The 27869-nt window shown below is 42.1% G+C and overlaps 2 protein-coding genes and 1 long non-coding RNA gene across 5 annotated transcripts in view; 1 reads left to right on the top strand and 2 right to left on the bottom strand.

Annotated features, from left to right (window-relative positions):
- Window positions 1-599: 599 nt before the first annotated feature.
- On the bottom strand, window positions 600-10718 carry LOC143785295 (uncharacterized). 2 transcript variants are annotated; one of them, XM_077274047.1, is made up of 4 exons: window positions 10696-10718; window positions 4286-4389; window positions 3831-4160; window positions 600-1541 (listed from the first exon to the last, which is right to left on the bottom strand). In XM_077274047.1, the coding sequence occupies exons 1-4, from the start codon at window positions 10701-10703 to the stop codon at window positions 1378-1380; spliced, it is 606 nt and encodes a 201-aa protein (XP_077130162.1). In that variant the 5' UTR covers window positions 10704-10718; the 3' UTR covers window positions 600-1377. The 2 variants fall into 2 exon arrangements, with proteins under 2 accessions (XP_077130162.1, XP_077130161.1); XM_077274046.1 differs by lacking the exon at window positions 10696-10718 and having other exon boundaries at window positions 4286-4427.
- A 3258-nt stretch (window positions 10719-13976) lies between these two features.
- On the bottom strand, window positions 13977-19849 carry LOC143785294 (uncharacterized). Of its 2 annotated transcripts, none has more exons than XR_013217967.1 (3): window positions 18877-19849; window positions 17023-17084; window positions 13977-15219 (listed from the first exon to the last, which is right to left on the bottom strand). It is a non-coding gene; the product is annotated as an uncharacterized LOC143785294 (long non-coding RNA). The 2 variants fall into 2 exon arrangements; XR_013217966.1 differs by having other exon boundaries at window positions 19024-19565.
- Window positions 19850-21919: 2070 nt separating this feature from the next.
- LOC143785343 (uncharacterized) overlaps window positions 21920-27869 on the top strand; it is a 38497-nt gene continuing 32547 nt past the window's right edge. Inside the window, exons 1-3 of the mRNA XM_077274104.1 lie at window positions 21920-22005; window positions 22052-22103; window positions 25838-25984. Of these exons, the coding sequence (XP_077130219.1) occupies window positions 21920-22005; window positions 22052-22103; window positions 25838-25984 (285 nt within the window). The remainder of the gene's footprint in view (window positions 22006-22051; window positions 22104-25837; window positions 25985-27869) is intronic.

Raw genomic sequence — 27869 nt, 5'->3', positions numbered from 1 at the left:
GGATGATTACACAGAAAGGGATTAATAATCAGATATTTTATTATTTTTTATTCTATCTTATTTCCATTTCAAAGAAGCTTTTCTATTAGTTTTTTTTTTTAGCCTTTACATTCTTTATGTATATTTTTTCTTGGTTCCCCTACTAGGAGCTTGAACCTTCAATGGCTTCATCGCTTGTACGATATATTGTAATATTACAGATTATTGTAAAATGACCAATGGCCATACAAACGTGGCAGAAGCAGGGGCCTACAGTCGGCCTTCTGGGTGCCATGACCCTGCCATCGATACCCTACGATCACTAAGGTTTTGCTGTATTTTTGGGGGGCACTAAACGTTACCAACATGCACAAGAGACAATAAAAATACAGCAATAACACAATGTGTGAGCATAGCCTTAGGCGTCGGCTGTACGACACAGACGGTGCCGGTGCTGTATACACACAATGTGCGCATTCGCCAATGGAAATCTGTGTCGAGTCGGACCCCCAGGCACCAGAGACCCTGGCACTTGCCTATGTTCGCCGGGTATTGATGCCGGCACTGCCTACAACACAAGAAATTACTCTTCCTATAATGATTACACATAGAGACAGCAGTTATTATTATTTTTGCTTTATTGCATAAGTATTCAACCCCACAGTGAAGCGACAGCACAGTGAAGTGAAGCAATATCTGTACCTCCCAAAACTTTCATCCCCATTCACACATTTTACCTCCAACCCGACCAGGTGCGCCCTCAAAATGTCACTAGAACGCCCCTTTTAGAACACGCCAAGCCCTTTGAGGCCCGTTTCAGGGGAAAATCCCACAAAAAAACTGAATTTTTGGCTATAAAATAAAAAAGTACACCCTATGAGTGCTCGTCTCTCTTCCATACCCTTCAACCCAACATTTTTGTGTGTGTGTGATTTTCCACGATGCTCAAAAGAAAGATAAATTACACAAAAATATCGAAAAGTGAGCATTTCTAGGAATTTTTCGGGTTTTCCTAGAGATATAAGAGCGGTGCTTAGAAGTGCGGATGCAAATATAACAAAAGTATGCTGATTCCCGTCATGGGTCTATCGCAGGGTAACGTAAGGTGTGACGTCAGCTGCGCCATACTTGAAGTCAGACAGAAAGCTGACAGATCCTGCTATGAGATCTGTTTATAAATGGATCCATCAAAACTGTGAATCCAGAAGCCATAATACTCATGGAAACAAGGCATAAGGAGGAAAACAGGCCTCGTTGCCCATAGCAACCAATCAGAAAGCAGCATACATCTCTAAAACTGCCGTGGAAAAATGAAAGCTGCATTCTGATTGGTTACTACAGGCAACAAGGTCGGTCTTGATAAGTGAGGCAGCAGGGAAAGCGCGGAGAGGCGTCGGATCAGTTTCCGAGCGTCTTGTACTTCTGGGAGGAGCAGGCGCTCTGCACGTCTGCCAGTTTGCTTTCCACTTTGCTGATCCAGTCGATGATCTTGTCCAGCTTCTTGTCCAGGACGGTCTCACAGGTGCTCAGCTCCACGTCACTTACACTTTGGGTTGGTGCACCTGCAAAAAAAGTTTAAAAAAAAACGATAAAAAATAGCAGCGTCCAGGGAATATGGCGGCTCAGATACATGACATAGATAGCAATTCTCTAAGGATCATCCAATAATCTGGAGTATCTGACAATCGGCCATCAATCAAAGCCAACTGATGCCAAACTCTTGTCTGGGGTCTGTAATTATCTCGAGGATCTGGTCTAAAATCTTAGTTTAGGGGGTCTGGTCTGTGGCCTTATAGTCTAGTGGGTCTGTATTAGTTTAGGGGGTCTGGTCTAGGGTACAAATTACTTGAAAGGCTCTGATTTGGGGTTTTTATAAATTTAGGGTGACTGGTCTGGGGTCTATATTAGTTTAAAGGATCTGGTTTGGGGTCTTTTACTTCAGGTGGTCTGGGGTCTGAAATAATTTAGTGGTCTGGTCTACAGTCATTTAGTTTAAGGGGTCTGGTCTGGGGTCTGTATTTAGTGGGTGCAGTCTGGGTGTGTATTAGCTTAGGTGTCTGGTCTGGGGTCAGTATTACTTTAGGGTTCAGTTTGAGAAAAAAAGTTTGGGGGATCTGGTCTGGGGTCAGTATTACTTTAGGGCTCAGTTTGGGAAAAGAAGTTTGGGTGATCTGGTCTGGGGTCTGTATTACTTCAGGGCTCAGTTTGGGGGAATCTGGTCTGGGGTCTGTATTACTTCAGGGCTCAGTTTCAAGGAATCTGTCTGGATCAATATTACCTTAGGGCTCAGTTTGGAGGATCTGGTCTGGGGTCTTTATTACTTTATTGGTCTGGTCTGGGGTCTTAATTAGTTTAGGGGATCTGGTCTGGGATCTGTATTACATTAGGGCTCAGTTTGTGGTTTATAGTAGTTTGGGGGATCTGGTATGAGATCTGTATTACTTTAGGGCTCATTTTAGGGGATCTGGTCTGGGTCTGTATTACTTTAGGGCTCAGTGTGCGGTCTATAGTAGTTTGGGGGATCTGGTCTGGGTCTGTATTACATTAGGGCTCAGTTTGCCGTTTATAGTAGTTTGGGGATCTGCTCTGGGATCTGTATTACTTTAGGGCTCAGTTTGGGGGAATCTGGTATGGGGTCTGTATTACTTCAGGGCTCAGTTTCGGGGAATCTGTCTGGATCAAGATTATCTTAGGGCTCAGTTTGGAGGATCTGGTCTGGGGTCTTTATTACTTTATGGGTCTGGTCTGAGGTCTTAATTAGTTTAGGGGATCTGGTCTGGGATCTGTATTACATTAGGGCTCAGTTTGTGGTTTATAGTAGTTTGGGGGATCTGGTCTTGGTCTGTATTACTTTAGGGCTCAGTTTGCGGTCTACAGTAGTTTGTGGGATCTTGTCTGAGATCTGTATTACTTTAGGGCTCATTTTAGGGGATCTGGTCTGGGTTTGTATTATTTTAGAGCTCAGTGTGCGGTCTATAGTAGTTTGGGGGATCTGGTCTCGGATCTATATTATATTAGGGCTCAGTTTGTGGTTTATAGTAGTTTGGGGGATCTGGTCTTGGTCTGTATTACTTTAGGGCTCAGTTTGCGGTCTACAGTAGTTTGGGGGATCTGGTCTGAGATCTGTACTACTTTAGGGCTCATTTTAGGGGATCTGGTCTGGGTCTGTATTATTTTAGGGCTCAGTGTGCGGTCTATAGTAGTTTGGGGGATCTGGTCTGGGTCTGTATTACATTAGGGCTCAGTTTGCCGTTTATTGTAGTTTGGGGATCTGGTCTGGGATCTGAATTACATTAGGGCTCAGTTTGTGGTGTATAGTAGTTTGGGGGATCTGGTCTGGGTCTGTATTACTTTAGGGCTCAGTTTGCGGTCTACAGTAGTTTGTGGGATCTGGTCTGAGATGTGTATTATTTTAGGGCTCAGTTTAGGGGATCTGGTCTGGGTCTGTATTACTTTAGGGCTCAGTGCGGTCTATAGTAGTTTGGGGGATCTGGTCTGAGATGTGTATTACTTTAGGGCTCAGTTTAGGGGATCTGGTCTGGGTCTGTATTACTTTAGGGCGCAGTGTGTGGTCTATAGTAGTTTGGGGGATCTGGTATGGGTCTGTATTACTTTAGGGGTCTGGCTTGTCAGCCATATTAGTTCAGGGGATCTGGTCTGGGATCTGTTTTGCATTTATTTTGGGATATGATGAAGGGGATCATAATAACTACCTATGAATCAAATGCCTTAGCTTGGGGGGCATCTTCCCTAAATGGGAAGGGTATATGATAAAAAGTGCTAAATAGGTAATCTAGTCAGTGATTTACGGCAGCATGTGTAAAGTGGCAGCGTGCGTGACATTAACTTACCATTAGCAGAAAGAACTGTCTGCTTCATGGTGTGGTCTGACTTGTAGTAGAAATAACAGCGATAGTTCCCAGCATCCTCTGCGGTGAAGGACTGGATGGTCAGTGTGGCGTCACCTTTCATCAGTCCCTCTAAGGACATGGACAATCCGGTTTTTGAAATTTGGATTTTATCATCAAACTCAGCGATTTGCTTCCCGCGTGTGTACCACTGAACCATGAGCTTCTTTAGCTCCACGGGACCTTCCAGACCCTGCAGGACACATTTCAGCTTCACTGTGTCCCCAATATTGGCCACGATATTGGAGTCCACGGAGATCTCAAGTATAGCATCTGGGTCAAAGAAACATACAAATTATGATATTTATCTAATCCATAGATGACGAGGTCTTGGACATCGTCAGGACCTTCTCTCATGGGTGTCACCATATCACACATGTTCACAAAGTTATACTTACATGAGACCCCGGCCCCTAGGAGCACGGACAGAAGGATGAAGGCTGCTGCCATGTTTCTTCTCTTAGATGTGTTGGTTGTTGTGTTGTTCTCCGCAGAGTCAGATCTTTTAATATTATCTAAGGACATGTTTGGGGTGTAACACTTGAGGCGTTACTGTCTGCACCCACGAGATAGGGAGCAAGGACATGTCTGCAGCTCCAGAGAGGACTTCTTGTCCAATGCCACATATCAAAGAAGAGCACAAATGCGTGTCACCCCAAATGTCCTGAACCACAAGTGTAATTGTCGTGTACCTCAAATATCACCATGTCATTGTCCAGTGTATAAACCCATGCCCCATATCTCCAATTCTTAAACTCATGATTTTCATCCATGGAGAGGTCTGGAGTCTGAATTAATTTAGAAATCTGGGATTCTGCTTTGGGGTCTGTACTAGTTTATGGGTGTGGTGGTCTCAAATTTGTAGCAGTTTTGGGGATTTGGTCTGTGATTTACATTAGCTTAATTGGCCTGGTCTAGAGTCAGAATTGGTCTGTGTGGGGTCTATGTTAGTTTAAGGTATAGGGATTCACACTGAGCAGTAGGTAGCATTCACACAGGCAATGCAGTTTATTTATTCCTTTCATAAAACTATCAGGCATTAAAAAAACAAAAACAGTCTCTTCTGGGCACAAATGTATCACAGCAAATAAACAGTTAATTCAGCAGATACATATATGTCAGTGCGGTCTCACCAGAAAATATTACAGTCCTGTCCCGGAGAAAATATTACACAAAGAAGAGATACGATCCCACCAGTCTCCATATCCCCAGCAGCTTCCAGCACCAAACAGAAGTTCAACTGGCACAGTCCACACTGTACAAGCTGCAGCTTCAACACGCTACTCTGCAGCTCCAACACACAGACTGCTCAGCTTTCCCAGCTGACCCATGCAGTCTCCATTCACAGAGACACTGGCTTGTCTCCCAGCTGCCACACTAAAGAGAGCACATGCCTATTTGTTTAGTCAAAACTAGCCAAGTATCCAATCAAGACCAGCAGAGCTAGGATTTAACAAATGCGTGTGTAGTGATGACTAAGCGCTCGTTTATTTAAACAATCATGGGGTCGATCAGGTACATTTGTTTGTCAATTTTTTTTTTTTTTTTTAGGCATTTTTTCTTTTGCTATTCACATAGATATTTCTGATAAAGGCCTATGTGCCGAAACGTTGGAAACTATGTTTGTCCTTTTCATATGTTGGCTATGAATTAAAAAATTCTTGATTCATGTTCAACTCTACCCGAAGTGTCATATCTTCTAGAATCTGATTGTTACGTTTCCTTCTAAGCACCAACGTCTACCTATTGGGAGTGCAGAAGTCTTGGGCTGCATCTACTGAAGTCTGAATTAGTTTAGGGGTTCGGGTCTGAGATCTGTATTAGTTTGGGGGCTTGGATTGAGGTCTAATAGTTTTGGGGTCCGGTCTGGGGTCTTTTAAGGGGTCTGCACTGGAGTCTATATTACTTCAGGGGTCTCATCTGTGATCTGTATTTAGGGCTTTAGTCTGGGATGTATATTATTATACCTATAATAGTACAGTATTATTACTACGCTCTATTATCCCGTATTACACTATATTAGATTTTACTGTTATTGTTCTGTTAGTTTGACTCATTATTATTACACCATTAGTTTTATATAATATCACATTGTTATTATGTTTTTCTACTTTATATCGTATTTAATTAACCCTTCACATTCCCTCCTCCCCTACCCACCACCCGGGACAATGTTAAATCACAGATGAGGTCGGATCAGAGATCTAATCCTGGGTTAATCCCGGATCTCGCTTCAATTAATTACATCTCTACGGTCAGGGTGTTAGCGGGCGGAAAACTGGGAGGAGGCGACCATGTCCGATCCCACTTATGGTGCACGACTTTCCCTGATGTTATGACTGATGAGATGCCGTCACCTGTCCCCTATTTTGTGGTAGTACACAAAAGATTTTACCAATAATTACAGTGAAATCCGCAACTAAAATCTAAAATAGTCACGGTATAGCAGCATTAAAATTTATCATTTTTAGCCGCAGCGCTATTAACCTCTGCATGAAAAAACCCCCCTGGTATATATAAGTCCTGGAGTCGTCCTCTCCTGAGATCACCAAGTGTCACATCCATTATCAATATTGCACTGTCTGCTGTTATTAACCTCAATGTGTCTTCTCAGTCATATGTGCGACACCAGATAAATCCGCGAGACATCACTGATCCAAAAATGATCTCATAGCGACAAGACCAATCATAAGATGTTTATATACTGTCAGAAGAGCGACTGCTGAAATTACACAGTAATACTGCCCCTATATACAAGAATATAACTACTATAATACTGCCCCTATGTACAAGAATATAACTACTATAATACTGCACCTATGTACAAGAATATAACTACTATAATACTGCCCCTATGTACAAGAATATAACTACTATAATACTGCCCCTATGTACAAGAATATAACTACTATAATACTGCCCCTATGTACAAGAATATAACTACTATAATACTGCCCCTATGTACAAGAATATAACTACTATAATACTGCCCCTATGTACAAGAATATAATTACTATAATACTGCCCCTATGTACAAGAATATAACTACTATAATACTGCCCCTATGTACAAGAATATAACTACTATAATACTGCCCCTATGTACAAGAATATAACTACTATAATACTGCCCCTATATACAAGAATATAACTACTATAATACTGCCCCCTATGTACAAGAATATAACTACTATAATACTGCCCCCTATGTACAAGAATATAACTACTATAATACTGCTCCTATGTACAAGAATATAACTACTATAATACTGCCCCTATGTACAAGAATATAACTACTATAATACTGCTCCTATGTACAAGAATATAACTACTATAATACTGCTCCTATGTACAAGAATATAACTACTATAATACTGCCCCTATGTACAAGAATATAACTGCTATAATACTGCTCCTATGTACAAGAATATAACTACTATAATACTGCTCCTATGTACAAGAATATAACTACTATAATACTGCCCCCTATGTACAAGAATATATCTACTATAATACTGCCCCCTATGTACAAGAATATAACTACTATAATACTGCTCCTATGTACAAGAATATAACTACTATAATACTGCTCCTATGTGCAAGAATATAACTACTATAATACTGCTCCTATGTACAAGAATATAACTACTATAATACTGCCCCTATGTACAAGAATATAACTACTATAATACTGCTCCTATATACAAGAATATAACTACTATAATACTGCCCCCTATGTACAAGAATATAACTATTATAATACTGCTCCTATGTACAAGAATATAACTACTATAATACTCCTATGTACAAGAATATAACTACTATAATACTGCTCCTATGTACAAGAATATAACTACTATAATACTGCTCCTATGTACAGGAATGTAACTACTATAATACTGCTCCTATGTACAAGAATATAACTACTATAATACTGCCCCCTATGTACAAGAATATAACTGCTATAATACTGCCCCTATGTACAAGAATATGACTACTATAATACTGCTCCTATGTACAAGAATATAACTACTATAATACTGCCCCCTATGTACAAGTATATATCTACTATAATACTGCTCCTATGTACAAGAATATAACTACTATAATACTGCTCCTATGTACAAGAATATAACTACTATAATACTGCCCCGTGTACAAGAATATAACTACTATAATACTGCCCCTATGTACAAGAATATAACTACTATAATACTGCCACCTATGTACAAGTATATATCTACTATAATACTGCCTCCTATGTACAAGAATATAACTACTATAATACTGCTCCTATGTACAAGAATATAACTACTATAATACTGCCCCTATGTACAAGAATATAACTACTATAATACTGCCTCCTATGTACAAGAATATAACTACTATAATACTGCTCCTATGTACAAGAATATAACTAATATAATACTGCCCTTATGTACAAGAATATTACTACTATAATACTGCCCCTATGTACAAGAATATAACTACTATAATACTGCCCCCTATGTACAAGAATATAACTACTATAATACTGCCCCCTATGTACAAGAATATAACTACTATAATACTGCCCCTATGTACAAGAATTTAACTACTATAATACTGCTCCTATGTACAAGAATATAACTACTATAATACTGCCCCCTATGTACAAGTATATATCTACTATAATACTGCTCCTATGTACAAGAATATAACTACTATAATACTGCTCCTATGTACAAGAATATAACTACTATAATACTGCCCCGTGTACAAGAATATAACTACTATAATACTGCCCCTATGTACAAGAATATAACTACTATAATACTGCCACCTATGTACAAGAATATAACTACTATAATACTGCCCCCTATGTACAAGAATATAACTACTATAATACTGCTCCTATGTACAAGAATATAACTACTATAATACTGCTCCTATGTACAAGAATATAACTACTATAATACTGCTCCTATGTACAAGAATATAACTAATATAATACTGCCCTTATGTACAAGAATATTACTACTATAATACTGCCCCTATGTACAAGAATATAACTACTATAATACTGCCCCCTATGTACAAGAATATAACTACTATAATACTGCCCCCTATGTACAAGAATATAACTACTATAATACTGCCCCTATGTACAAGAATATAACTACTATAATACTGCTCCTATGTACAAGAATATAACTACTATAATACTGCTCCTATGTACAAGAATATAACTACTATAATACTGCCCCTATGTACAAGTATATATGTACTATAATACAGCTCCTATGTACAAGAATATAACTACTATAATACTGCTCCTATGTACAAGAATATAACTACTATAATACTGCCCCGTGTACAAGAATATAACTACTATAATACTGCCCCTATGTACAAGAATATAACTACAATACTGCCCCTATGTACAAGAATATAACTACTATAATACTGCCCCCTATGTACAAGTATATATCTACTATAATACTGCCCCCTATGTACAAGAATATAACTACTATAATACTGCTCCTATGTACAAGAATATAACTACTATAATACTGCCTCCTATGTACAATAATATAACTACTATAATACTGCCCCTATGTACAAGAATATAACTACTATAATACTGCCTCCTATGTACAATAATATTACTACTATAATACTGCCCCTATGTACAAGAATATAACTACTATAATACTGCCCCCTATGTACAAGAATATAACTACTATAATACTGCCCCCTATGTACAAGAATATAACTACTATAATACTGCCCCCTATGTACAAGAATATAACTACTATAATACTGCACCTATGTACAAGAATATAACTACTATAATACTGCTCCTATGTACAGTAATATAACTACTATAATACTGCTCCTATGTACAAGAATATAACTACTATAATACTGCCCCCTATGTACAAGAATATAACTACTATAATACTGCCCCCTATGTACAAGAATATAACTTCTATAATACTGCCCCCTATGTACAAGAATATAACTACTATAATACTGCCCCTATATACAAGAATATGACTACTATAATACTGCCCCCTATGTACAAGAATATAACTACTATAGTACTGCTCCTATGTACAAGAATATAACTACTATAATACTGCCCCCTATGTACAATAATATAACTATTATAATACTGCCCCCTATGTACAAGAATATAACTACTATAATACTGCCTCCTATGTACAAGAATATAACTATTATAATACTGCCCCCTATGTACAAGAATATAACTACTATAATACTGCCCCCTATGTACAAGAATATAACTACTATAATACTGCCCTCTATGTACAAGAATATAACTACTATAATACTGCCCCTATGTACAATAATATAACTACTATAATACTGCCCCTATGTACAAGAATATAACTACTATAATACTGCCCCCTATGTACAAGAATATAACTACTATAATACTGCTCCTATGTACAAGAATATAACTACTATAATACTGCCCCCTATGTACAAGAATATAACTAGGCTGAACCCCCTCTAATCTGATGAAACATGGCAACCGGGAGGTCTGGTGGGTTAATCAGTAGGGAGTATGAAATTGATGACTTCCTGCACTTGAGCAAGTTGTCTCGAATGTGGTTTTCGCATTATTATAGAAGGCTCTAGGAGGGAGTGACTGGAGAAAATGCAACAGCTGACCTACTCTCCGTACATCTAGGGAGGATGGTGAAGAAATACCAAGGAGATGGTCCTTTGAAAACCAAAAGGTTTCCTTCTCCAAAATTACAGACCCTGAAGTGGCCCCTATTTATCCAGGCTCAGGATACACCGTCATCGAAAATTGTGCCCGTCTTCATGCGCTTACAGTATCAAGGTTTTCAGACCAGATATTGTGGTCTCTCACATCCAGCAGTATTGATTTGCAGCCGCAGATAAGGAGGATGACCTTTAAAATGGGAAGTGCTCATCAGACAAGATTGCCCTCAATCAGTCTCACGGTATCTCAATCACAGAAGCAATAAGCAATAAAATGAAGGTAGAGTTAACAAAGCAAATATTCACATCACTCCCTCATGTGAAAGCAGCAAAATCCACATACATCTTTAACTGTTACCGATCACAGCCTTCCAAATTTCGGCAAATAACTCTCAATACAAGTCATTAATTAATTTCTAGGACTAAGGGCGACTACACGGGATTCAATATTAAAACAGTTGAGGCATCAGAAAAATGATCACTGGATGTGAAGCAGTTTGTGAGCCACCAAACTCCTAGTGAACAAGTCTGTGTGTCACACCACCACGTCATCTCAAAGTGTCCATCAAGAGTCAAGAAGAGGAGCCTGTGTTCCCCTATACTGAGCTCCGACCCTCACCGAAGAAAAACATCACCTCTTGTGTCTCTTCCAAGACTCGGAGAGAAAAGCGAAGGCCATTTTTGCTTTAATGACTCCAACCAAGAGCATTCACATATCTTGACCACACTGGTGATTACGACCACTGTCGTAAGCTGCCATCATCTGTTACCTGCCCTCAACCTTGTACTATACAACCAATCAAGCAGTAACATTAAAAGTCTCCATAAATATGAGACTAAAGTTGGCACAACCCAATGATATTGGCGGGAGAGAAGGACTTGTCTTGTAGGATTTCCAACAAAATGGAAATGAACTATTTTTGTTTTTTTCTAAAACTGTCGGATTGTTCATTTGAACTTCTTCAGTGTCCTAAAAGTCTATGTGGTCTAAGTTGGGGGTTCGGGTCTCTCTGAATTTTGTTTTAAAGGGGATTCAGGTGGAACCCGAAATCACTGCAGAAAACGCAGTGTCCAATTACCATCTTAAGCACTACATCAAATTGGAAAACAGGTTCAGGATGGCGTCCTTAGCTCACCTTGTGAATCTTCTAGGGTGTTTCATGAAGACGTAAGGTTACCAGAAATTCTAGATAGGATATTCAAGATGCCGACAATTTCGTGCTCCTCCAAAATCAGGCAAGGGAATCACAGAGTTCAGAGGAGTTGCATACTTTATTCAGGGCTATAAAACTACGCGTTTCGTAGACGTCCTGTCCACTTCCTCAGGTACATTTCCAAAAAAGCTACATGAGCCTTTCCACAATATCCTCCCCACAGTGCCACTCTCCGTAATATCCCCCTCCACATTGAGCCTCTCCATGATATCCCCCTCCCCCCACAGTACCCCGCTTGATAATATCTACCCCCACACAGTGCCCCTCCCCATAATATACCCCCACCCCACTGCCACTCACTGTACTATGGTCCCTTTCACAATTCCCCCTGCCCCCATAATATGCCTTGGCAGTAACGCCGATGGTCCCCATCCCCGTTAACTTATCTAAAATGATTTCACATTCCTCCATGGAGTGCTTACCGATGCCCAACTTCTTTGCTACCTTTGCAGTGCCGGCCCCTGCGACAGCAGCAGTGTGATGATGTCAGCAGTGTGCGGACCTCACCCCACTGCTGCCCGTCGGGGGCGGGGTTGACGGCGCTCCTCCACACCAGTCCCGGCGGCACAGTGTTCAAAAGTATTTGTGTCTGAAAGATGCAAATGCATTTGGCTATAGGGACAAGGGTGCGGCGTCAGCTCTGCGGGCAGCAGCAAAACTGCAGGCCGTATATTGTGCAGGCCAGCCCCAAGCCAACACAACAGGGGCAGCTGTCAGGCAAAATCCGGTCATTACTTATTAGGAGCTTACACTTCGCTGCTGCAGCCACTGCCGCCTTCCGTAAATTGTATGGTGACATCCAAGTTTCCTGTTACTCAAAGAGCAATGTATTGTGGAAGCCTTGACGAAAGTTATACACTTGCAACTCGGCTGGTAGATCACATCAGTGACAGGAGGTAGAACCAAAATACAGTTTGTTCCAGCAGAATTGTGAATGCAGCTCTGAATGGTCTGGATCTGGTATTTGCTTAGAGTTTATCTGCGATCTGTTATTACCATCTTAAGGGGTTTTTAGAAATTGTTACATACTGGACAGTCCATAATAAGGAACCCTGGAGCCATTTTTAATTAGAAGTAAAATTCTGCAGCCTCCGGAGCTGAAATCTCCCACTTCTTTAGTGTCTCCAAACAGCGTGCTTTAGATCATTTGCATTCTAGGATTGATCAATGGGGGGGGGGGGGATACACATATTTTGATAAGGTTAAGGTTGGGATTTTCATTATGTGGCAGGTTTTGAAGGACGACAAGGACAGAAGACGAGGAGTTCAGATAAAGAAGGAAAAATAAATAAGCTAGAAATTACATCATCCCATTAAATAAATCCTGAGTTTCCGGAGCTGCAACCGTGACATAATTAAATCTACAGAACAGGAAACCGCTGACAAACAGGTGGTGATAGAAGCAGAATGGTGAAAAAAAAAATACAGAAAAATAAGTGTTCACGCCCTGCTCTCAGGACATGGGTGGAGTGGGCTCAGTATAGCGGTTCCACCATCGAAACGCGACCTCTCACTTCACATAAACAGGATTTTTTTTTAACCTGGTGTAAATGCCGCCGTTCTCCTGAACCTGGCCCTGTTTTTTGTTTTTTTTACTGCTCTTCGCTGTTCGTGAGATATGGCCCCCTCTTCACTATATATATATATATATATATATATATATATATATATATATATATATATATATATATATATATAAAGCTAGTAGTTTTAGCCAAGTGGGTATGGCCCCCAATGCTCCTCAGTGGGTGTTTTCTTGAAAGCCACGCCCAGTTGGATAAAAGGACTAGATGAATATACAGTAGAGAGGAGGCCATATCTCAGGCACAAAAGAAAAACATCGCCGGTTTCAGCAGAAAAACGGCATTTACACCAAGTAAAAAATTCCTATTAATGAACGGGTGATTGGTCTTCTTTGAGGCCAAACTTACTCTTGTTTTGACAGCCCTAAAAGTTTAGATTTCCAAATTAGGGGACATTTTTCCATCAGGTTTTAAAACTCCCAACCTGCACATAACACCTCCTTATGGGAAATGAGCACAAACTCCACATCGTTTGGGTCTCGCGTAATATTGATATAATCAATATCATAATCAGCCAAAAATTGCCTCAAAATACGACAGAGTAACAGACGAGTATTACTGATCTGTAATATTTTATTATCGCTCACGTGATTACATTTATTAGCTCAGAGTGAAACAGAACCATAAAAGAGTGAAGTAAGAATAATAATGGTAAACACTATCGTACAATTCTCTCACATGGAAAAAGGAATAACCGCTCAACTTAGGAGTGTGTCCAAAAATACCAATGCTGATTGTTTCCATTAACATGGATTTTAATAATAAAAACAGTTTTAGAATCAATTTTATGGTTGATTTTTAGATATGTCAGGTATCAAAATTGTGAAAAATTACTATTTGTTTTAGCAAAAATTTGGTGAGGTGCAAATGCCTTTACGCCCCATGCCAATGCGAATTACCTTTTTCCCAGTAAATCTAAATTTTGGGGGATTTTTCTCCGGGCGGAGGGCCATTTAAGCACCTGACACCCCTTTCCCACCACTTGGACTCTACAGAAATGATGGGGTGAGACTCTAAACTCAAACCCATGTGAAGATCTCACGAGATTCTCAATATTTTACAGAGAAGGAAATAAGAAAAAATAAAACGTCGTCTACGTATCTACAACTTTATATTAAAAAATCCACTAACCACATCCTGATCTCACAGTACTTTCTGCAAGATGTTAAGAATGACAAAGGGTCAGAGAGCTGGAAAATAATCCAAATCATTGACCCCTATATTTCAATATGCTGCATGGACAATGAACAGGACACTAGTAGTGGGGGAAGGGTGCAATATACAAATAGGATTTTGTGATCTTTGAATTAGGGGTTAACTATATACAAAGGGTGAATATACAGAAAGGGGGCGGGAATGTGCATGTGAACAAGGTGAGGTTGTGGGAAAGACAAAGGTTCGATCTGCAGTAACTGAAGCGTCAGTTTAGCTGAGATGCAGATGTGTAAAAGTGTTTGCACAATAAATCTTCTCGATCAACAGTAGATATATCTGAAAGGAAGGCTCAGACCATGTCATTTTGTGGCAGGCCCTGGGTATATGCTGCCCAATGGCACTCCGGCCCCACACAGACTCAGACAACACAAGAAGCTGATATCTCTCGGGCCCGTTTGTCCATCTTCCTCCTTAGCTCTCATCAGACACTCTCTCGGGTCCATTTGTCCATCTTCCTCCTTAGCTCTCGTCAGACACTCTCTCGGGCCCATTTTTCCATCTTCCTCCTTAGCTCTCATCAGACACTTTCTCGGGCCTGTTTGTCCATCTTCGTCTGTAGCTCTAGTCGGACACGATGTATTACCTATAAGAAAGAAAGACGAGATCAGCGGTGCCCTGCAGACCCCAATACCGGCACTGATACTACTGTCAATTACAGTTACATCTAAAGCAGGACTCAAAATTCTACTGGTATCCAGTTAGCTCTCAGTATCACAAGTAGTGTTGAGCATTCCGATACTGCAAGTATCGGGTATCGGCCGATACTTGCTGTATCGGAATTCCGATACCGAGATCCGATACTTTTGTGGTATCGGGTATCGGGTATCGAAACAACATTAATGTAATAATGTGTAAAAGAGAGAATTAAAATAAAAAATATTGCTATACTCACCTCTCCGACGCAGCCCGGACCTCAGCGAGGGAACCGGCAGCGTTGTTTGTTTAAAATTCGCGCGTTTACTTGGTTACGTGAAGTCCCGGCTTGTGATTGGTCGCGGCGGCCATGTTGCCGGGACGCGGACCAATCACAGCAAGCCGTGACGTAATTTCAGGTCCTTGCAGGATTTTAAAATTACGTTCCGGCGTTGTGATTGGGCGCGTCGTGGTCACATGGGCGACGTAACCAATCACAAGCCGGGACGTCACGGGAGGCTGGACACGCGCACATTTTAAAATGCGCGCGTGTCCAGCCTCCCGTGACGTCCCGGCTTGTGATTGGTCGCGGCGGCCATGTTGCTGGGACGCGGACCAATCACAACGCCGGAACGTAATTTTAAAATCCTGCAGGACCTGAAATTACGTCACGGCTTGCTGTGATTGGTCCGCGTCCCGGCAACATGGCCGCCGCGACCAATCACAAGCCGTGACGTCACGGGAGGCTGGACACGCGCACATTTTAAAATGCGCGCGTCCAGCCTCCCGGCTTGTGATTGGTTGACCGCGATGCAACCAATCACAAGCCGTGACGTCACGGGAGGCTGGACAAGCGCGCATTTTAAAATACGCGCGTGTCCAGCCTCCCGTGACGTCACGGATTGTGATTGGTTGCGTCGCCCATGTGACTGCGGCGCAACCAATCACAACGCCGGGACGTAATTTTAAAATCCTGCAGGACCTGAAATTACGTCACGGCTTGCTGTGATTGGTCCGCGTCCCGGCAACATGGCCGCCGCGACCAATCACAAGCCGGGACTTCACGTAACCAAGTAAACGCGCGAATTTTAAACAAAGAACACTGCCGCTTCCCTCGGTAAGGTGCCGGTTCCCTCGGTGAGGTGAGTATAGCAATATTTTTTATTTTAATTCTTTCTTTTACACATTAATATGGTTCCCAGGGCCTGAAGGAGAGTTTCCTCTCCTTCAGACCCTGGGAACCATCAGGAATACCGTCCGATACTTGAGTCCCATTGACTTGTATTGGTATCGGGTATCGGTATCGGATTGGATCCGATACTTTGCCGGTATCGGCCGATACTTTCCGATACCGATACTTTCAAGTATCGGACGGTATCGCTCAACACTAATCACAAGACTTCGCATCTCACTCTGCCCCCTGCTGGATCAAAGTCTGTATAGAATATGCTGTGGTGCATTGTGGGAGATGTAGCATCTACAGCAAGCCGTACATGCTTTTCCCATAATACAATGCAATAAGATAAGCCACAGGATTAGAAAAACAAGGCTGCTTTCTTGCAGACACAGTGCAACCTCTGCCTAAAGGTTGATCGTGATATTGCAGATCATTATTTATAATGCAGAGGGTGGAGCCTAGACCAGGGATTTTGTGTCATACTCCGCCCCTTTATGGTATACCACAGCCTATTAGATTTGTGCAAAGTTTTCCTTTAAATGCCTATAATACTGACTACGGAAAAGTCTCACTCACCCAGAGCTTTGCGGCATTTTCCTACAAATTGAGAGAGCCACGACACAATGCTCATCGTGGACCTGCAGCAAAAACATTATAACAAACATTTATTACAGCATCGATGTACAGAGCTGTTAAAACCAGAAACTGCAACCACAGGACTTATTACTCTGCAGTCCTCGCTCATGTGTAGTGGGTGTAAGGCCCCTATACAGGCGCTTCTCACAAAATTACAATATCATCAAAAAGTTAATTTCTTCACTTCTTCAATACAAAAAGTGATTCTCATATATTCTATAGAGTCATTACAAAGTGATCTATTTCACGTGTTTATTTCTGTTAATGATGATTATGGCTTACAGCCAACATAAACCCAAAAGTCATTATCTCAGTAAATTAGAATAATTAACAATAACACACCTGCAAAGGCTCCTAAGTGTTTATAAAGGTCCTTAGTCTGTTTCAGTAGCTCCACAATCATGGGGAAGACTGCTGACTTGACAGATGTCCAGAAGGCGTAATTGACACACTCCACAAGGAGGGGAAGCCACAAAAGGCCATTGCTAAAGAAGCCGGCTGTTCACACAGTGCTGTATCCAAGAATGTTAATGGAAAGTGAAGTGGAAGGAAAAAGTGTGGTAGAAAAAGGAGCACAAGCAACCGGGATAACCGCAGCCTGGAAAGGATTGTTAAGAAAAGGCCATTTAGAAATGTGGGGGAGATTCACAAGGAGTGGACTGCTGCTGGAGTAATTGCTTCAAGAGCCACCACACACAGACGTCTCCAGGACATGGACTACAAGTGTCACATTCCTTGTGTCAGCCACTCATGACCAATAAACAATTCCAGAAGCGTCTTACCTGGGCCAAGGAGAAGAAGAACTGGACTGTTGTCAGGGGTCCAAGGTGTTGTTTTCAGGTTAAAGTAAATGTTGCATGTCATTTGGAGATCAAGGTCCCAGAGTCTGGAGGAAGAGTGGAGAGGCCACAATCCAAGCTGCTGGAGGTCTATTGTGAAGTCTCCACAATCAGTGATGGTTTGGGGAGCCATGTCATCTGCTGGTGTAGGTCCACTGTGTTTTATCAAGACCAAAGTCAGAGCAGCCGTCTACCAGGACATTTTAGAGCGCTTCATGCTTCCCTCTGCCAACAAGCTTTTTGGAGATGGAAATGTCATTCTCCAGCCGGACTTGGCCCCTGTCCACACTGCCAAAAGTACCAATACCTGGTGTAAAAACAACAGTATCACTGGCCTTGATTGGCAGCAAACTCACCTGACCTTAACCCCATAGAGAATCTATGGAGTATTGTCAAGAGGAAGATGAGACACCAGAGCCAACAATGCAGATGAGCTGAAGGCTGCTATTAAAGCAACCTGGGCTTCCATAACCCCTCAGCAGCGCCACAGGCTGATCGCCTCCATGCCACGCTGCATTGATGCAGTAATTGATGCAAAAGGACCAAGTATTGAGTGCATTTACTGAACGTACATTTCAGTAGGACAACATTTCGGATTTTACAATCATTTTTCCAGCTGGTGTTATAAAGTATTCTAATTTACTGAGATAATGACTTTTGGGTTGTCATTGGCTGTAAGCCATAATCATCAACATTAACAGAAATAAACACGTTAAATACATCACTCTGTAATGACTCTATAGAATATATGAGATTCACTTTTTGTATTGAAGAACTGAAACAAATTAACTTTTTGATGATATTCTAATTTTGTGAGAAGCTCCTGCAAATCGCCCTATAACTCACAGACACGGGGAGGAATCTGCACATCTCATCACTTATCTTATTATTGGAAACTAGTAGATAACAGAGTAACAATAGATTACATTCACCTGTCGTACAGTTTCTCACTAACCTGAAATGACAGATAACGGAGCGATAAATTCAGCTGCACAGCAGAAGTGATAAGTTGGACGGTGGATCCCGATGTTACTAATGGTGTAATCGCTGATTAATAAAGTTACAGATCATCACATGGATGTAAACGATAAGCGGCACTTACCAGGAACGGGCAAGGTCCTGCTATAATCAGAGATGAAGAACTTAAAAGTCCCAGAGACTAGTGACTCTAATATCGAAAGAGAGAGGAAGTTTATAGAAACAGCAGACGTCAGATTTAAAGGGCTGCAGACACAATACAGATCACATCCTGGGGGCCGAGCTACAAATATTTACTATGAAAAGAATGAAAGTGAACCTGGTGGACTTGACTCATCTCCTGCAATCGGAGCATCAATCATTGCTGTGTACAAACCTCCCTACCAACGCCAGGTTCTTCTGTACTGTCACTTTAAATCAAGGTAATCATCTCAAAAGTACGGGAATCTGGACCAAAATCCCCCAACACCCCGAATGGAAGGCGACGTGCCCAACTGACCACCGTGTTGACTGTCTTCACATTGTTCTAGCATTGTATTCATGAACCTGCATGAATCTGATGCAGATTTAATCTAGAACATCCTGGCAGGCGGCTTCATCTGTAATTATTTGTATATATTATTATTTGTCTAGCACCATTGATTCCATGGTGCTGTACATGAGAAGGAGTTTCATACAAATTACAGATATCACTTACAGTAAACAAACTAACAATGACAGACTGGTACAGAGGGGCGAGGACCCTGCCCTTGCGGGCTTACATTCTACAGGATGGTGGGGATGGAGACAATAGGTCGAGGGCTGCAGTAGCTCCGATGGTGTTGGTGAGGCAGTAGCTCCAGTAGTGGTGAGGAGGCAGTGGGGTCAGTGCAGCCTGTAAGCTTTCCGGAAGAGATGGGATTTCAGGATCCGTATGAAGGATCCGAATGTGGTTGATAGTCGGACATGTTGGGGCACAGAATTCCAGAGGATGGGGGATATTCGGAATAAGTCTTCGAGGCGGTTGGGTGAGGAGCCGATAAGTGTGGAGGAGAGAAGGAAGTCTTGGGAGGATCGGAGATTACGTGAGGGAAGATATCAGGAGATTAGGTCAGATATATGGAGGAGACAGGTTATGGATGGCTTTGTAGGTCAATATTAGTAATCTGAACTGGATACGCTGAGGGAATGGGAGCCAGTGAAGAGATTTGCAGAGAGGGGAAGCGGAGGAATAGTGAGGAGAGAGATGAATTAATCGGACAGCAGAGCTAAGGATGGACTGGAGAGGTGCAAGGGTGTTAGCAGGGAGGCCACATAAAAGGATGTTGCAGTAGTCAAGGCGGGAGATAATGAGGGCATGCACAAGCATTTTAGTAGATTGACGGTTGAGGAAAGGACGGATTCTGGAGATATTTTTGAGCTGGAGGCGACAGGAGGTGGAAAGAGCTTGGATGTGCGGTTTGAAGGACAGGGTAGAGTCAAGGGTTACTCTGAGGCAGCGGACGTCTGGTACAGGGGAGGGCGTGATGTCGTTAATAGTGATAGATAGGTCAGGTAAGGAAGATCTATGAGATGGAGGAAAGATGATGAGTTCAGATGTGTCCACATTGAGTTTGAGGAAGCGAGAGAAGAAGGAGGATATGGCTGATAGACACTCCAAGATTCTGGACAGCAGAGAGGTGACGTCTGGGCCAGAGAGGTAGATCTGAGTGTCGTCCGCATGCAGGTGGTACTGGAAGCCATGGGACTTTATGAGTTGTCCTAGGCCAAGTGTATAGATTGAGAAGAGTAGGGGTCCTAGAACACAGAGCCTTGAGGGACTCCAACAGAGAGAGGGCGAGATGAGGAGGTATGGAGCATCTACAGCTTCTCTGGAGGCCGGGAGACTCTCACATCACAAAAACAATCATAGTTCTTAAAAAATAAAATAGAAGCAGTAGGACTGAGACATGATGCAGAACAGACGATTAATGCACACTCATTCGTCATACCTGAGAGGTGACAGGAGAGCAGTATATTCACCCATTACTGAGAGGTGACAGCAGAACAGTACTGTGCACACTCATCCATGACACTTGAGAGAGATCAGTAAAGCTGTGCACTCTCACACATCTCAGACTCTAGTCCTATAGTTGTGCTCACCCAGCAAACAGCAGATGATCCGTCTGCAGAGTACAATCCCCAGCATGTACACACACCTCTGCGGCCACGCTCTATTACCCATTCCACAAATCATTCATCATCTATTCATTGCACTTTAACAGAGAAGTCAGTGCACCCCCCCATTGGGCCTGTAACATCCTCCCTGTGTTTACCAATACCACGCTTCATGTGCCACCGCCATATACTGTGCACGGTATCTATACCGCCATAAAATACATATTCCCAGAATAGCACCGAGGTCATCATATAAAAGTGACATTTGTGAGCGCAACTCTTAACTTCTTTACTGCTCAGATCTAGCAGAGTTCAGCTTATCATTTATACATTGTGATAGCCATGAATACAGGAATTTGTAGTGGATGTCACCTGCAGTCCTATGTAACACCACAGATAACACAGTGATAACTCTCTGAGTAGAGAAAGTAGTACATGTCACCTGCAGTCCTATGTAACACCATTTTGTTTTGTTTTCTTGTTTTGCCCAGAGGGCTGTATTTTCTTTACCACACCTTGGTGTATGCTGCCTACAATAAACCAAAGGAAGTTCTTAAAGCCGCAGTGTACCTGTGTCTACCTCCATGTGCAGCCGAGTGAGCCGATCTACCACAGTGCGGACTGCAATACAACGGCCACGCAGTAAAAAGTGTTCTAGTGGATAACATTTCAGGAAACGCTTTTTCTTTGAGGAGTTTTTTGAGGAACTGTGCATCTTAAACTAAAAAAAAACCTCTGGGCACGATTCATAGATGTTTACATGCCAAAATTCTGGCATAAAAAAGATTTGAAAGTCTCAAAATTTTGGTGCAAATAGAGGCTGTGCTAAAATTTTGCCACTTTGCCATTCTCACAACAGGACAAAGCTGGGGCAAGACGAAGGCATGGCGACCGATTCTCATCAAAGTTCACTACACCACAAATCTTACCCCAGCATGGACAGGTGTAAGATTTGTGGAGAGGCGCACATGTAAGTGCATGCCACATAACGCATCAGGTGCCTCATACTCCACCAGACCCATAATCGAGAGCAGCGTGAAGATCGACGGTCTTGATGAATCGGGGATTGTGCGTGCACATATTCTAACACTGGGTCTGGTCTGGGGTTTGAAAAATGTAAGGACTGATCTGATACAGGAAAAATATATATCTTTGTACCGTTTTAGCCAATAGATAGAAAAATATTAAGGTTTCAGAGTCCTCAGTGGTTGATACCATCTTTTCAGTTAGCCATTAAAAGGTAACAAATTGCAGCTTTCGAGACTACTCAGGTCCCTTTATCAGGCAAAAAATAACACGAAATCTGTTTGCAGATTTATGCATAAATACTATATATAATCTGCTCGGTACATATTACCTGAATGCCACCGCCGTCATCATGCCTCGTGGCACGCTAGACCTCAGCTACCCCGACGCACGTTTCGCATCTGCTTAGTATTTATGCATTATTTAGCTATACGTTACATGTGTTGCTTATGAGGCCGACGGGAGGTGCAATAGCCCCACGGGTTACAACCTGGGGGGGTGTTTTTCTGGTGCTTGGGTGATTATACCCATGTTAACAGCACCTATTAGGTTGGTAAAATTCTGTGGTTTATTGATCATAGGGCAGCTACAGGACATATGGGTTTATGATGCCTGGTGGTTCTGTTTGGAACATCTAGGAGTGGGCAATTGCTCTATATAGTTGAGGAATACGTATTCTCTCTGGATATGGACATCTGTTTTGCTAGAATAATGATTATTTATGAATATCATGCACTTGCACCTTTTTGTGATATGGCCTGGTAGTGACTATTTTGCACTGTCACTTTAAAACTTGGAATATTTGCTGTGAAAAAGAAAAAAGATTGCCTTAATAATTAAAGAATTTGCCATAAGCATCTACGTACATGTGTATAGCAGAAAAGGTAGCTGTTTTTGCCTGGACACCTGCTGTTTCCTTTGCTGGCCTCTATAATGTTATTTTGTTCTGGTATTGAGGCACTGATTTTAATTGTGTGTATTGTTTATGTGAATAAAGTTCTTTCTTAAATTAACAAACACTTCGTGACCGAGTATAGTTTAATAACTTTACAGTCAGTATTGTTATAGTTACAAAACAAAGCCAAACACTGAGAACTTGGACACTCCATTCCAGACACAAAAACATCTAACTGTGTCATCAATCTATAAGTGGAGCTGTCCGTGCTTTCTAGAGGACTCTCATTTTGTCCTACAAAGGCCCTAGATAAAACTGAACTCTGCAGTGATATGGAACATTTTTTCAGGAGACTGCGCCTGGGGGAATATTTCAATGTTACAGAAGATTCAGAACCCACCTGGACTGAAGTAAAAGGGATCCTAACAACCAAAAAGAGGTCAGACTGGACACCTCCACCTGGACGCAACTCTCATTTGGATAAATATATAGACTCCTTCAGACATGTGATAAAATCCATCATCATAGATACTAACAGGAGACAAGCGTCCAACATCAGTGCCCAGGAGAGAAAGGCCATACAGTCTCTGAAAACCAACAAAGAAATCATCATCAAACCTGCTGACAAGGGAGGTGCAATAGTCATGATGAACACATCAGACTATATGAAGGAAGCAAACAGACAACTTATGGACACACGCTACTACAAAAAATTGGAGTCGGATCCTACACAGGACTACTACAAGGAACTAAACAAGTTGGTATCTTGTCTGCCCGACGAATCCATAAGAGCCAATGACCTGGTACCAGGAAGTCCAAGAAAATGGATATTCTACATGCTTCCCAAAATCCACAAATCTGGAAATCCAGGAAGACCACTTATCTCATGTGTGGGCACCTTACTGAGCAGGTATCTGGATGGGTAGAGTGTTCTTAAACCCCTGGTAAAGGACACACCCAGCTTCATTCAGGACACAACTGACCTATTGAATAAACTATCAGCAATAGGTCCTCTACCAGAAGGAACCATCCTGGCCACCATGGATGTGGAATCTTTATACTCTAATATTAAATGCTTGCAAAGTCTGGAAAATTCTGGAATTGATGCTGATTCTGTGGTGAAACTTACAAAATTCATCCTCACCCGCAATTACTTTGAATTTGATAACATATATCTACAGGAGACTGGCACAGCAATGGGAAGTAATATGGCTTCTCAGTACGCAAATCTTTTCATGGCCAAGCTTGAAAGTGACTTTTTGTCCTCATGTCCCATCAGGCCTCTGGCGTACTACCGCTACATTGATGACATTTTAATCATCTGGACGGAGTCTGAGCCACAGCTAAAGACGTTCCACAAACAGTTTAATCAATTTCATCCCACCATCAACTTGACACTCAACTACTCCTGTACTGAAATTAACTTTCTGGACACCATCATTAAGCTGCAGAACAATAAAATAGAGACATCCCTGTATCAGAAGCCAATCGACCGTCCAACATACCTTAAATGGGACAGTTTCCATCCAAAACACATAAAAAACTCCATTGTCTACAGCCAAGCCATCAGATACAATCGTATATGTTCCAACCCAATGGACAGGGATGAACTCCTTGGTCGCCTCAGAAAGACCTTTTTGAAACAGGGCTACCATCCAAGAACAATTGAAAACCAGATCACAAGAGCCACCAGAATATCAAGGAATCACCTGCTACATTACAAAGCTAAAGAAGAAAACAAACGGGTACCTCTAGTAGTCACCTACAATCCAAATCTGGAGGTGCTAAGGGGAGCTGCACGGAAATTACAACCTTTACTACAAAAAGATGCCCGATTACAATCCATATCTCCAGACCCCCCCACTACTGTGTTTTAGGCAGCCCCCAAATCTAAGAATCATCATTGTCAGAAGCTCGCTGTCCTTTCCAACCGCTGCAGGAACCTTTCCTTGCAACCAGAAAAAATGTAGAACCTGTCCATGTATAATGACCACGGACAAGATAAAGATCCCCAATTCACATCAGGACTATAAGATCCCAGGTACTTTCAGCTGCATCACATCTAATGGGGTGTACCTAATTATATGTACTAAATGTCCATGCAATTTGCAACTAAGGAATGTGTTCCTCAGACCATTTGGGGGCATCACAACCATGAACCAGATCTCAATCACAGGACAATAAAACTTTCACACTCCTTATTTATGAACTGTTGCGACCGTTTCTCCCTGTCCCATCGTTATAGTTCTGCTTCATGTCTTTTGTCTTTTCTATTGCATTATTCCTATGTCCTCGCGTATAAATATGTGACCACAAATTTTGTGTTATTCTCTGCCTGATGAAGAGACCTGAGTAGTCTTGAAAGTTTACAATGTGTTACGATCTTTTCAGTTAGCCATTAAAAGGCATCAACCACTGGGGTCTGATCTGGTGTTTTATTAATTAAAGGATCTGATAAAGGGTCTGAAGGGATCTAAACATCTGGTCTTGGGTTTGAAGAATGTAGGCGTCTGGTTTGATTGATTTATGAGTTTGTTTTCGGTTCTGAGTTTGTTACTACAGAGGGTGGAGATGGCTGTATAAATGAGGGGCAAAGGAAGTCTTGGCAGCAAACTCGGAAGTTGTCAGAAGTCATTGTAGCAGTCTGGGCCTGATGGAGAGAAAAATGAAAGAGAACCTGTGAGTACATATTCTGTATTCTTGCTCAATATTCTGCAGTGCACCATTATACACCTGGTATCGGATCTGTATGGTCACTGCATGGCAGTATTATTCACTGTATACCTTCTTGTATAGTGTTAGCATACGCCTTTCCCTCGCTATCTATCAGGTGTTTAAACTTTCTGCTTTACTTTCACTTCTTGTGTTGTTGGCCGTAAAGTTTGCAAATCTCAAGGTCATCAAAGAAACATTCCCGGAAACAGCGCTTCTAGAAGATTTCTTGTGCTTGACCAAACATAAGGCAAGAAGCAGGCATGAGGTTGTAAAAGAGACTACACGTCAGATCCTTGGCTCAAAAAGTTATCAAGTAAGGTTTCCCATATTTAATAAGTTGGGTGTAAAAAAACATTGACAAATTGCGAGTGCAGCTCCGGATTAGAGTCATGTAATCATTCTGTACGTGCTGTGGATGCCGCCATCACTGAGAGTGTTGATGATATAACTGTCGGCTATGCTCCAATTAGAATTTTCCTGGCAGGATGAGAGGATTTTAAGGGAAATATTAACCGCTGATTAAGCTTTGTGCTAATATTTGAGCTGTTACAGGTGATAAGTAACAAATATGTGTTATCCTCCCTCTCCCGACTCATCCTGGATCACACCATGTCGACTCCAGTCACATCCAGAGCAGCATGCACAATTCTGCTCACACGTCACACTGCTGTATATGCAGCTCTGGGTGGGGGACTATCGTACAAGACAACTTTTTCAGTTTTTTTGGGTCTCAACGGCACATGAAACAAAGATCACTGACAACCTGCAGCTTTCTTCTTGTGAAGATCCAACTCTCTGACAACCTGCAGGAGTATATACCACCCAGGGTTTGTGGAAAGTTGGGTGACATAAGACATGACAGCTGGAAAATGATCGACGCTTGAGGAATTTGGGGGGAGTCAGACAGTCACATCTGTAGGTGACCTACATAGACCAGGCAGGTAAGGAAAAACAGCAGGGGAAAATAGGATCGTTCTTCAAGAGAAAATCCAGAGCTCAGTCATGGGAGGAGTGAGGCGTTCTCCAGCTGTACGAGAGGACGAGGCTCCGATAATAAACAGGAAACTATCTGTTCACAACAGATACCGTCCGCATTCACTCAGTGAGAACAACGCCATCACATTCCGTGGCCCCGAGTCAGTATGTGGACTGTAGCATGATAGAATCATCATGGAGGTATTCGGCTCTGGGTATCTTGTGCCTCTATATTGACTATATAGGGTGACAATAAAAGGTGAATGGGGACTGTAATCTCCGAGGTGGGGAGTCAGGACATCCTGAAGAAGTTTTCAGAGTGAATGTGACTTTATCCTCTAGGTAGCCTTTAAATAAGGCCAAATAATGACGTGATGGTGCTGGACCTGCGGAGTCAGTGTGACTGACCTAACTGATGCAAGATACACTGAAGTAACTGAAGATCAGACAACAGAGCAGGTGGAGGCGTTGGTCTGCTCCTTTCACCCAAATGTACCTTCCAAGTTATCCCCCAAGTACCCTCACTTGTATTCCCTTCCTTTGAGGTCCATGCTGTCAGATTCTACGTCCCCTTCTCCATGCGAGTGGCGGTGGTGTATCGTCCTCCCGGCCCCTCTCACCAGTTCCTGGATCATTTTGCCACCTGGCTTCCACACTTTCTCTCTTATGACACCCCCACCCTCATCATGGGTGATTTCAATATCCCAATTGCTTCTCCCCTCTCCCCATCTGCTTCTCACCTTTTATCTCTAACCTCCTCTTTCGGCCTCTCGCAGCATACTAACTCTCCAACACATGATGATGGAAACTCCCTTGATTTGGTCTTCTCCCGGCTTTGCTCACTGGATGATTTCACAAACTCCCCTCTCCCGCTCTCTGACCACAACCTTCTTTCATTCTCTATCAAGAACTGCCATCCCGCTCAGGTCATCCCCACTTTCCACACTTATAGAAACATACAGGCCATTAACACCCAGAAACTTATGAAGAACTTGCAGTCTTCATTGGCCCCAATCTCCTCCATCTCTTGTCCTGATTCTGCTCTGAAGCATTACAATGAAACCCTGCAAAGTGCCCTGGAAGAAGCTGCACCTCCTATACATAGAACAACTCGGCACAGACGGCGACAACCGTGGCACACGCTGCAAACACGTTTCCTGCAGCGGTGCTCCAGGTGCGCCGAACGTCTGTGGAGAAAATCTAATCTGCCCGAAGATTTCATC

Source organism: Ranitomeya variabilis, chromosome 7 (genome assembly GCF_051348905.1).
Source record: "Ranitomeya variabilis isolate aRanVar5 chromosome 7, aRanVar5.hap1, whole genome shotgun sequence".
Lineage (NCBI taxonomy): Eukaryota > Metazoa > Chordata > Amphibia > Anura > Dendrobatidae > Ranitomeya > Ranitomeya variabilis.
The sequence above is the reverse complement of the archived record's forward strand: the minus strand, read 5'-3'. Positions and strand labels throughout refer to the sequence as shown.

What these genes read in the sequence shown, in the direction of transcription:
- LOC143785295 (XM_077274046.1), bottom strand. Translation starts at nt 4,412, where the DNA reads ATGTCCTTAGATAATATTAAAAGATCTGACTCTGCGGAGAACAACACA. An exon ending in CCTAGGGGCCGGGGTCTCAT is followed by an intron (nt 4,161 to 4,285) that starts GTAAGTATAACT and finishes TCTTTGACCCAG; the next exon opens with ATGCTATACTTGAGATCTCC. An exon ending in GACAGTTCTTTCTGCTAATG is followed by an intron (nt 1,542 to 3,830) that starts GTAAGTTAATGT and finishes CTTTTTTTGCAG; the next exon opens with GTGCACCAACCCAAAGTGTA.